At 45.5% G+C, this 12,077-nt stretch overlaps 1 protein-coding gene across 2 annotated transcripts in view; it reads right to left on the reverse strand.

Moving 5' to 3' along the window:
- Window positions 1-12,077, reverse strand: part of LOC115142768 (limbin) — a 27,652-nt gene continuing 15,575 nt past the window's right edge. Inside the window, exons 14-23 of one of the 2 annotated variants that reach the window (XM_029682484.2) lie at window positions 11,167-11,355; window positions 10,411-10,703; window positions 10,006-10,198; window positions 6,955-7,095; window positions 6,101-6,328; window positions 5,662-5,894; window positions 5,429-5,516; window positions 5,088-5,263; window positions 1,400-1,498; window positions 1-982 (exon numbers count right to left, since the gene is read on the reverse strand). In XM_029682484.2, coding sequence (XP_029538344.1) covers window positions 544-982; window positions 1,400-1,498; window positions 5,088-5,263; window positions 5,429-5,516; window positions 5,662-5,894; window positions 6,101-6,328; window positions 6,955-7,095; window positions 10,006-10,198; window positions 10,411-10,703; window positions 11,167-11,355 — 2,079 coding nt within the window. In that variant the 3' untranslated portion in view covers window positions 1-543. Of the gene's footprint in view, window positions 983-1,399; window positions 1,499-5,087; window positions 5,264-5,428; window positions 5,517-5,661; window positions 5,895-6,100; window positions 6,329-6,954; window positions 7,099-10,005; window positions 10,199-10,410; window positions 10,704-11,166; window positions 11,356-12,077 lie in introns of both variants that reach the window. The other variant, XM_029682483.2, reaches the window with a different exon arrangement.

Consider the following 12,077-nt stretch of genomic DNA (forward strand, 5'->3'; position numbering starts at 1 on the left):
TTGAACTTGTGGGATTGTTATTTTGAAGCTTGCCAAAAAAATGACCATTGCAGGTGTTTTAACATACAATGGATAGGAACACACTACGATACAATTTTTTATATAACATTTGTACTTATTTATCATAATTGTATTTATACAATTTGTTAAAATATTGATAATGGTGATGTGGTTTATGTATATGCCAAGACGTGCAAATCATTCATTATCAGAAAAACTAGCTGTCTACAGACAAAGCTTGCAACTATATGGCTATTTTACAGTACCTTGAGACTACTTAATTAAACGTTAATACATAGAATTTTGCTCATTGTTACCATAATACCATCATTGAGTACCATAAAGGTGGGACATTTTAAAGCACATAACAGAGTCTAACAGGGCACATGTTCCCCTAGCCTGGTCTCAGATCTGTTTGTTCTGTTTTGCCAACTCCTTCAGTCAAACAGACCTGGGACCAGGCTAGTGGTTCAGTATAGGACCAGTAGGAATCTAATGGCAAGTCTGTGTCTACAGTAGACCCTCTTGAAACCACCAGCAAGCTCAGGGTTGGTCTGTGGGGGCCACTGATCCCTTCTTCAGATTAAGAAAGTTCCTTTTCTTCCTCTTCCTGTTGGTGGACCCTGCCGTGTTCTGGGGCTCCGGCAGAACGCGGAACACAAACACCCTCTCCCCCATAGTGGGGATGTCTAGTACTACTGCATTGTTGGCCAAGCCAGAAGTGGAGGGTACTGCTGCGGTAGTGGAGACAAACACAGTTTCACTGTCCACCTCTCCTCCTCCTCCCACTGAAATCTGAACAGAGTCTTGGAGCTGTTCCGAGGATATGGTTTGGCTCGTTCCAGTCGCGACTGGTTTGGGAATGGCAACAACTCCCTCCCTCCCCTTTTCCTGGACCAACACTTGCATGACGTCCCTGCGAGCCTCGGGTCTGGGATTGAGAAACAACCTCTCCAGCAGGCTCTGTCTCTTCTCCTGGAACCTGGAAAATGAAGAGGAAGAGTATGACATTTGATTATGATTTCTGAAGCATCTACAGTATATATAGTATTTGACAAAAGTGGGACCAAAATGCATCTACCACTCTATGTTGCTATGTGCCAAATATTGTCTCTCCCAAGTTATTTCCTAGTACTTCGTAAAAGTATCCTTGGGCTCCAATTCAATCACCGATAAAGAAAAACAGCACTGCAGGTTGACTCACAATCAATGTTTATGCTTTATCGTTATCAAGGTAGTAACCTTTTAAAATTGGCACAGACCCACCTGTCCTTGTTGTCAACATTACATTGTCAACATTCTGAGTTGATGAGAACTGACTGAATTAGGACCTGAAAGTGTAAAATAAAATAAAATAAAAGCTCCAGAAAAAAGTTGAGGCTCTTTGTCTTGCACTCACTGGTTTCTGTCCTTGTCCGTGCTGTGGGCTGAGACATTCCTCCCCACCATTTCCTGCCTCAGTCTGACCAGCAGAGATTTTCCTGCTCCCTCTGGCCACCTGAGAAAAAAACACAGCCAGAATGTGTTTATCTGGCGATAAAGAAAATTATTCACGCGGGGGACAAGCGAATTAAGCAGATGGAGACTCCACAAAATGATGCATTTTGTTCGATTGAAGTTAACTTTCTCAGTAACTTCCCTCTTTTCCTGGCTAGACAGGCCAAGTCCCAGGTGTCCTCATACAAAGAGCATTATTCACACAAGCAACAGAGTCCAAACAGAGTGTTGGCCAGCCCAGACAGGACATTGACAGTAAGTGTTCCAAGCTCCCAGCCAATGTATCATGGGCAGATGGGAAGGTATGATCCACATCACTAAGGACTTAACATGGTCAACACACACCTGCACAGTAGTGAAGAGGGCACGACAGTACCTCTTCCCTCTCAGGAGGCTGAAAAGAATTGATATGGGCCCTCAGATCATAAAAAAGTTCTACAGCTGCACCATTGAGAGCATCTTGACTGGCTGCATCACCGCTTGGTATAGCAATTGCACCGCCCTTGACCGCAAAGCGATACAAAGGGTGGTGAGGACAGCCCAGTACATCACTGGAGCTGAGCTCCCTGCCATCCAGGACCTCTATACCAGGCGGCGTCAGAGCAAGGCCCAAAAATTGACAAAGACTCCTGCCACCCAAGCCATGGACTGTTCACTCTCCTACCATCCAGCAAACGTTACCGGAGCATCGGCTCCTGGACCAACAGACTCCGAGACAGCTTCTACACCCAAGCCATAATAGCCAGACTGCTAAATAGTAAATTAATGGTACCCAAACTATCTGCACTGACCCTACACACACTCACTAGACTTTATATACACACCATATACACACACTACACTGTCACTCCCACACATATCCCTCACACATTCAAACACTAAATATGCACACACAACACAAACAAACATACACTCACACACACTCACTTTTACACGCATCATTTGCTGCTGCTAATATTTGTATTTATTATTATCTAACCGGACGCCTAGTCACTTTACCCTGCCTTCATGTACATATCTACCTCAAATAACTCGTACTTCTGCACATTGATCTGGTACTGGTACTCCCTGTATAGAGCCCCATTCTTGTGTATTTTATTTTACTCCTCTTGAGTTAGTTACTGTTTATTTTTTTAAAATATATATTTTTTTACTCTGCATCGTTGTGAAAGGTTTGTAAGCAAGCATTTCACAGTAAAGTCCACACCAGTTGTATTCGGCGCATGTGACAAATAAAATGGGATTTGATTTGAATGACTATTCTTTCCTCCTCAGAGAGATCACATTGATTAGTCTCACTACTTCGACAGTGCTGTAAGAATGCGGTTACAACTAACATTTTACACACCAAGTAAATCCGAGGAAGGTCCCAAAGAATTGTCAAAGACTCCAGCCTCCCAAGCCATAGACTGTTCTCTCTGGAACCAGCAGAACTGTGAACAGATTCTACCCCCAAGCCATAAGACTGCTAAACAAGACAGCTAAATAGCTCATCAATGGCTACCCACTGCTGCTACTGTCTATCTATCCTGTTGCCTAGTCACTTTAACCCTACCTATATGTAAATGGTTATCTTAATTACCTCATGCCTCTGCACATCAACTCGACACTGGTACTCCCTGTATATAGCCATGTTATTTGGGGGGTTGTGTGCATTGTTTTGTATTGTTAGGTATTACAAACCGTTGGAGCTAGAACCATAAGCATTTCGCTGCATCTACAATAACATCCGCAATATGTGTATGCGACCAATAAAATTTGATTTGATATTATATACTCGTCATTGTTATTCGTTATTTACTGTGTATTCATTCCTCGTGACACTATTACATTTGTATCTTTAACTCGAAAAAGGACTCGGAAGTAAGCATTTGACTGTTAGTCCACACCTGTAGTTTACGAAACGCAAAGACTTTATTTTGACTTGATCTTTTCGCAGGTTCTGTCAGAAGTTCTCATGTGAACTGAAACGCGTCCCCTGTATGATCACATAAATCTTAGCTTGCTATTAATTCCCTACATGAATGCTGAAATGTTGAACCATTTTCTTGTAGTTCCTTTTTGTTCTACTTTGGAATCTACTTGAAATTGCTTTTAGTTCTACTTTTTGTGGTAGTATATTTGTGTGTGACAGGTGCTTACAATTAGTGCCATAGCGCAGTTTCGCGGAGCCCACCCTGTAGTTTGAAAGCAAATTTCCTGTAATAAAAAATAAAGAATGGCTTATGACGTGTTGATATGCTATCTGGGGGGCCCAACCTCCGGGGGGACCACTTGCGGGAACTGCGGGGGTGTGCGCGTCGTCAGTTGTTACAATGGCAAGAAGGGACATTTTCACAGTGAAGTTAATAGGAGACAAATTAAATTCTTAAATTGACACATGATGAATATGTCTTATAAGCTTTTAAGATGGGAAACAAACTGAATCCAGCGGTTACTGACAAGTAACACATTGTGCTGGTGTGAGTCACTCATAGACACCGGCCTAAACATCTGGTACCCGGCACAAACTGCTCCGAGAGTTCTATTCTCTAGTGGAATTGGTATTTTGGAGCCTATGTTAAAACTGGCGTCAGACACCAAAGATGTGCAAGCTGTCAGATTACCAACTTGACTAAAGTTTACCCTGAGTTTTCAATGGCCAGGCAGAGAGTTTATGTCTCAGACTTCTTTTCTGCCAAGACTGCTACTTAACCCCCCGCTTCTGGTATCCAATGGGTAGTAGTTACTGTCTTGTCTCATCGCTGCAACTCCTGTACGGACTCAGGAGAGGCGAAGGTCGAGAGCCATGCATCCTCCGAAACACAACCCAACCAAGCCGCACTGCTTCTTGACACAATGCACATCCAACCCGGAAGCCAGCCGCACCAATGTGTAGGAGGAAACACCGTACACCTGGTCAGCGTGCACTGCACCCAGCCCGCCACAGGAGTCGCTAGTGCACGATGAGACAAGGATATCCCTGCCGGCCAAACCCTTCTTAACCCGGACGACGCTGGGCAAATTGTGCGCCGCCCCATGGGCAGCTAGCACTGCGATGCAGTGCCTTAGACCACTGCGCCACCCGGGAGGCCCAAGACTGCTACTTTTTGCTGTTCCCAATCTTCACCCTCCCTTGGGAACATCCAATATTGGCAATGGAAGATTTGAACTTTGTTGTTGTTAATATCTGTAAACAGGAACATGCCACAGTGTGTATGGTGATGTCATGCTGACAACTCTACCTTTAAGCTCTGTTGCTGCAGATTTGAAGTCTGTTGCTGTTGTAAAGCAGGAAGTCGCCCTGCTATGTTGATGATGTCATATTGCAGACTCTACCTTTAAATGTCTACTGCGAGATTCTGGCCATGTTCTACTTACCCAGAGTCAAATGAACTCGTAGATACAATTTTTATGTTTCTGCGTGCAGTATGAAGGAAGTTAGCAGACGTTTCGCGAACCAATACTAACTAGCTTTAGCGCAATGACTGGAAGTCTACAGGTACAATAGCAATGCTGGCCTAAATGCCTAAATGCCAATTCTGAAGAAAACACTCCAATCCACTACCAATAAAACTATTGCTAGACGAAGGAGCTTCAGTAGTTCTTACGCTGTGCTTTCCTGCTCTGCGGACGCTGGAAAGACCGATAGCTTGGGGCAGAGGGCATCAATGAGGGAGAGCAGCTCCGACTCGGGGAGGGTTGGGAGGAGGAGGCGGAGAGCCTCTAGGAGAACCTCGGTGGAGACTTGGCTCTGCCTCACCAACCTGGCCGCAAACTCCAGATCCTGGGGAGGGATGGACGAAAAAGAGGGACAGAGGGAAATAAAACTGTCTCCTTGGGCTTGGGCTGTCTACAAAATAGTGACTCAGACCCAGATGAAGCCTACTTCCAGGCTAAAAAGCAACTAAAAAGCAATTGGAGAATTACAATTATATGATGGCTAGATCACCTGGTCACAGTTTGTGTAGAGTCTCTTCAGCTCCAGCTGCTCCTTGAGATCCTCCATGGCTTGATTCCTAGCGTTGGCCTCTTGCATCCTGGGGGAAAAAAAGGATAAAATATTCAGAATTATTCTGTTCGCACTTGGAGCTGTTCTGTGTTACGCTTCATGGTGCATTTGTGTAAGAATATTTCTCAATTGTACATTTGTTTTAGGCAGAATAATAGCTCCAAAAAGCCCACCTCTCTGTCTGCAGAACAATGACCTGATCACACGTGTACAGGGCCTCGTGAAGGATGGTGGCCATGCGGCTGTCACGCTCTATATGAAACAGCCTCCTTTGCCCTTCCTCTTCCTCCTCTTCCTCATCAGAGTAGTGTGGGTCTTTGGGTGGTCTGTGTTTGGAGGGTCCAGACTCCAGACTCTCCAACTCTGCATGCTCTCTCTGGAGCTGGAGCTCCGCTTCCTCCAAACCCTGTAGTCACACGCCAAGGGATCACGCTCTTCACAAAACCTTTATCCACTGAGGATATATCTTATCCTGTATCTGTGTGTGTGTAACCAAATTGCTCAGGCGGATTTGATCAAATTGAGCCAACAATGTAATATTTCACAGCTAAAGTATGAATCAGGCTACAGTACATGCTAAAGCATCCAACATGCCACAATGTCCTATCCTACCAGACAGTGGTTCTGGATGCTCTGGGCTATGGGGGCTGCCCCCAGGCTCCTGCTGGCTCGCAGTTCTTCTGTGAGCAGGCTCTGGATGGTGAGCAGAGCTCTGGAGGTCTCCAGGACCCTGGTCCTCCTCTCAGCCTTCTGGTAGTGGAGGGCGGCCATCTGCACGGCCAGGCCGTCTGCCTGGTTCCGGAGCTCCGATTCCCTCACGCTACGCATCTCCTCCAGGACCTAGAGAGAGAGAAAGATGTTGGAGGCGTCAGGGAACGAAGGGGTTTAGCTAAAGTTGTAGGAAATGAGTTAGGTTAAGTGATTAGGTCACAGTTACTCAACTAAGCTCTCCCTGGACACTGGTGAGACATACATCAAACACCCTGTGTGCTTACTCTTATTTTGTGTTAAATGGGCACATTTTATAATAGGTTATGGACCAATTAGGCAGCCCTAGGAACTCTAGTCATAGCAAGAGCAGGTTTATCAGTAGGCTGACTAACAGGTTTCATAACACTGGCAGCAAACGCTAAGGGACAGTTTTTCTGAATTTGATGATGACTATTCCTAGACTAAAAAGGACGTTCAACGAGATCATTTACAGAGTGTGGATTTTAGTCCAGGAGTAGGCTTAATCTAGGTCTGAGAAACTCTAAAGGTTTCGGAGTCCGTCCGGGAATATCCCCTTTACCCGCCTCTGCTATATTCCCATCTCGTTCCAGCTGGAAGTGTGAGAAAGTGTCAAAGGACCAAAAAGTGAGTGAATGCGACAAAAGAGGATATGCGCAATATAAAAGCCCTCTCCTCCATTTTATAACTGCCCCTCGGGACAAATAAAGTTTTCAGTGAACTGAATTCCACCGAACCTTCTCCCTCACAGTGCGCTCCATTTCTTTTTCTTTCTCAAACAGCTGTATCCTGTCCTCCATCTTCTTCTGGAAGAGCAGCAGTTCTGAGGGGTCTGCTTGCTGTCTGCCCTCAGTGGATTTCTCTTTAGTCCTCGTCTTCTTCTGGAAAACACACAAGATGGTTAGTGAGATGGTGAGGGAAACATCTCCATAGCATAGCCTACTGTCATTTCATCTAGTCTGTTTAGCATTAGTTGCTATTTGTTTTACCATTGACCACTGTGGATATAGCCTAGGTGTTTTTGTCAATACTTTCATACGTTCCCACAATGTGCCAATGCTCCAGCTTACATGTCTGTAGAAGTTCTGGCGTCAGTTGGAAGAGAGGGGATGAGTTTGAAATAGGACGGCCATCACCAGTGACTTCACTGCCATATCCGCAATTTGATGTTATTTTAATGGACAAAAAAAATGTGCTTTTCTTTCAAAAACAAGGACATTCTAAGTGACCCCAAACTTTTGAACGGTAGTGTATATACACTGCTCAAAAAAATAAAGGGAACACTTAAATAACACAATGTAACTCCAAGTCAATCACACTTCTGTGAAATCAAACTGTCCACTTAGGAAGCAACACTGATTGACAATAAATTTCACATGCTGTTGTGCAAATGGAATAGACAACAGGTGGAAATTATAGGCAATTAGCAAGACACCCCCAATAAAGGAGTGGTTCTGCAGGTGATAACCACAGACCACTTCTCAGTTCCTATGCTTCCTGGCTGATGTTTTGGTCACTTTTGAATGCTGGCGGTGCTTTCACTCTATTGGTAGAATGAGACGGAGTCTACAACCCACACAAGTGGCTCAGGTAGTGCAGCTCTTCCAGGATGGCACATCAATGCGAGCTGTGGCAAGAAGGTTTGCTGTGTCTGTCAGCGTAGTGTCCAGAGCATGGAGACGCTACCAGGAGACAGGCCAGTACATCAGGAGACGTGGAGGAGGCCGTAGGAGGGCAACAACCCAACAGCAGGACCGCTACCCCCACCTTTGTGTAAGGAGGAGCAGGAGGAGCAAAATGACCTCCAGCAGGCCACAAATGTGCATGTGTCTGCTCAAACGGTCAGAAACAGACTCCATGAGGGTGGTATGAGGGCCCGACGTCCACTGTGCTTACAGCCCAACACCGTGCAGGACGTTTGGCATTTGCCAGAGAACACCAAGATTGGCAAATTCTCCACTGGCGCCCTGTGCTCTTCACAGATGAAAGCAGGTTCGCACTGAGCACGTGACAGATGTGAGAGTCTGGAGACGCCGTGGAGAACGTTCTGCTGCCTGCAACATCCTCCAGCATGACCGGTTTGGCGGTGGGTCAGTCATGGTGTGGGGTGGCATTTCTTTGGGGGGCCGCACAGCCCTCCACGTGCTCGCCAGAGGTAGCCTGACTGCCATTATGTACCGAGATGAGATCCTCAGACCCCTTGTGAGACCATATGCTGGTGCGGTTTGCCCTGGGTTCCTCCTAATGCAAGACAATGCTAGACCTCATGTGGCTGGAGTGTGTCAGCAGTTCCTGCAAGAGGTAGGCATTGATGCTATGGACCGGCCCGTCCGTTCCGCAGACCTGAATCCAATTGAGCACATCTGGGACATCATGTCTCGCTCCATCCACCAACGCCACAGACTGTCCAGGAGTTGGAGGATGCTTTAGTCCAGGTCTGGGAGGAGATCCCTCAGGAGACCATCCGCCACCTTATCAGGAGCTTGCCCAGGCGTTGTAGGGAGGTCATACAGGCACGTGGAGGCCACACACACTACTGAGCCTCATTTTGACTTGTTTTAAGGACATTACATCAAAGTTGGATCAGCCTGTAGTGTGGTTTTCCACATTAATTTTGAGTGTGACTCCAAATCCAGACCTCCATGGGTTGATAAATTTGATTTCCATTGATAATTTTTGTGTGATTTTGTTGTCAGCACATTCAACTATGTAAAGAAAAAAGTATTTAATAAGAATATTTCATTTATTCAGATCTAGGATGTGTTATTTTAGTGTTCCCTTTCTTTTTTTGAGCAGTGTATATAAAGTGTTGTTTAAAGTTTGCCACAAGCCACCTGGGAGACACACCAAACATGTGGAAGAAGGTGCTCTGGTCAGATGAAACCAAAATTGAACTTTTTGGCAACAATGCAAAACGTTATGTTTGGCGTAAAAGCAACACTGCCCATCACCCTGAACACACCATCCCCACTGTCAAACATGGTGGTGGCAGCATCATGGTTTGGGCCTGCTTTTCTTCAGCAGGGACAGGGAAGGTGGTTAAAATTGATGGGGAAGATGGATGGAGCCAAATACAGGACCATTCTGGAAGAAAACCTGATGGAGTCTGCAAAAGACCTGAGACTGGGACGGAGATTTGTCTTCCAACAAGACAATGATCCAAAACATAAAGCAAAATCTACAATGGAATGGTTCAAAAATAAACATATCCAGGTGTTAGAATGGCCAAGTCAAAGTCCAGACCTGAATCCAATCGAGAATCTGTGGAAAGAACTGAAAACAGCTGTTCACAAATGCTCTCCATCCAACCTCACTGAGCTCGAGCTGTTTTGCAAGGAGGAATGGGAAAAAATGTCAGTCTCTCGATGTGCAAAACTGATAGACACATACCCCAAGCGACTTACAGCTGTAATCGCAGCAAAAGGTGGCGCTACAAAGTATTAACTTAAGGGGGCTGAATAATTTTGCACGCCCAATTTTTCAGTTTTTGATTTGTTAAAAAAGTTTGAAATATCCAATAAATGTCGTTCCACTTCATGATTGTGTCCCACTTGTTGTTGAATCTTCACAAAAAAATACAGTTTTATATCTTTATGTTTGAAGCCTGAAATGTGGCAAAAGGTCGCAAAGTTCAAGGCGGCCGAATACTTTCGCAAGGCACTGTAATGCAACATGTCCAAGTGATCTTTGTCAACTGTATGTTACAGTATGTTACAGCTAAGGAACCAGCAGAGGGCGGTATTATCATTTTGGCACTACAAACTGTATGTATCAGATACTCCACCTACCTCTTGCTGTGGATGTTCAACCTGCTCCTCCATCTCCTTCCTCCAGGTGGACAGAGCGGCCTGCAGTTTGGAGCGGGAGAGGGCGTGGGGCAGCATCAGGCAGTGGTCCATCCTGGACAGACAGTTCTGGAACTCCAGCTTCATGTGTAGGAGCTCCTCGTCCGATAAGGTGAGCTGTGACGAGCACAGAGACCTTGGAAGGATAGAAAATACACGCAAACACACACACAGATGGCCACACACACATAATTAGCACAAAGTGCTAATATTTGCATTAAGATACCCCAGAGGTTTATTTTTTGCCCCCTTTCACAAGTATTCTGAAATGTGTACCAACGTGACCATCTTCTCTGTAGCGCAACGGACTGACCTGAAAAAGTGATTGGAAAATAAACATCTGCTCACCTGAAGAAGACCTGTCCCCTGGACCTCAGCTCCTGCTGCTCCTGCAGCTCCCTCTCCATGCCCTGGTGCAGCGAGTCCCTGGAGGCCTGGAGGGTCCTCACTGCCGCCTTGCCCTCCAGATGGAGCCTCTCCTGGGCCTGGGACAGGGCGCTGCTGCTGGCCCCTATGGGGGACCCCGATTCTGGCTGCTGGAGGGGGTCACGGGGGTTCCCCAGGGCCAGCAGAGCCTGGGCGACAGCAGGCTGGATGGCCTTCACCTCCGCCATGGCGCTGTGGATCACACGCATGGTGACCTGGGGGAGGTCAAAGGTGAATCTCCAGTCAATAGAAAGTCAGAGAAAGTGAAACTACTTGCTTGGTTAGTTAACAATCCATGTAACTATGTATGTATAATCATGTATGATGTTCATTTGCTGTCTAACAATCGCTTTTTCAAGTTGTGTACTTGTAACAAAGTAAGTCTTGTCCGTCAATGGTCTCGAACTGGGGACCTTCTGCAGACCAACACTTTGCACTCACAAAGCAGCATTACCTATTGCTCCACAAAAGCCATGGCCCTGGCAGAGCAAGGGAAACAACTACTTTAAGTCTTAGAGAGCGAGTGCTGTCACTTGCACAATGGATGCTACTAGCACACTGCTAACTAGCTAGCGATTTGAAAATGGCAACATGTGTTGTGCAAGTTATAGCCACCATTTACCTAATCCAGCCGTTGTATATAAGGAGAGAGGCTGGTGTTGTGTCATTTTGAGTTACCTTACGGATGTCTGCAGCGGCCTCCTCGTCCAGGTTGTTGATGAGCTCCCCAAGCTCCAGGCACTGGGCGGTCAGCAGGCTCTGCCAGCAGCGGAGGTGCTGGGCCGGCTCCACCTCCATCCTGTCCTCCTCCAGGCCCCCTCGGGACAGGGCTGACAGCTCCTTCTGCCTCTGCTTGTGGCCCTGCAGCTGGATGAAGAGAAAAAGACGAGGTTGAAAAGCTTAAAATCGAGCCCTGGCCCCTACAGGCACTCCTTGAGCATGTTCAGTCGGCAAATGTAAAACGTTGCAGATAGAAATGGCAAGAACAGAGCTGATGTTGGTTCAATATATATTCATCTGAATATTCCACTATGTTTTGCCCTGCTGAACAGAACAAAACCTAGCTGTTACCTATTTCAATTCAAATTCAGATTGCTTTATTGGCATGATATACAATTTGTAGATATTGCCAAAGCAGTATAGTGGTACAGCATTTGAGTAAATACAGTACAATGCAAAGAGGGTAATGAATACAGTTAATTTCAGCAGTATTAATAATAGCACATATAATCATGTATACAGGAACAACACTACTGCTGTTGTATTGTGTAATCTTCGGTCGATAGATTTCATTAAATAAAAATATGATTATATAAAAGAAAGAATGGCTAATCAACAACAAAATATACATGGATGATGGTTACACTATGTATTACTTGTAAGTTATATACAATGTAAATACTTCAGGGAATTAACGGTCATGGGATGTCCTTCGGCTATAGCAATCATATACAGTGGGGCAAAAAAGTATTTAGTCAGCCACCAATTGTGCAAGTTCTCCCACTTAAAAATATGAGAGAGGCCTGTAATTTTCATCATAGGTACACTTCAACTATGACAGACAAAATGAGAGAAAAAATCCAGAAAAT

This window comes from Oncorhynchus nerka, linkage group LG15, assembly GCF_034236695.1.
Source record: "Oncorhynchus nerka isolate Pitt River linkage group LG15, Oner_Uvic_2.0, whole genome shotgun sequence".
NCBI lineage: Eukaryota > Metazoa > Chordata > Actinopteri > Salmoniformes > Salmonidae > Oncorhynchus > Oncorhynchus nerka.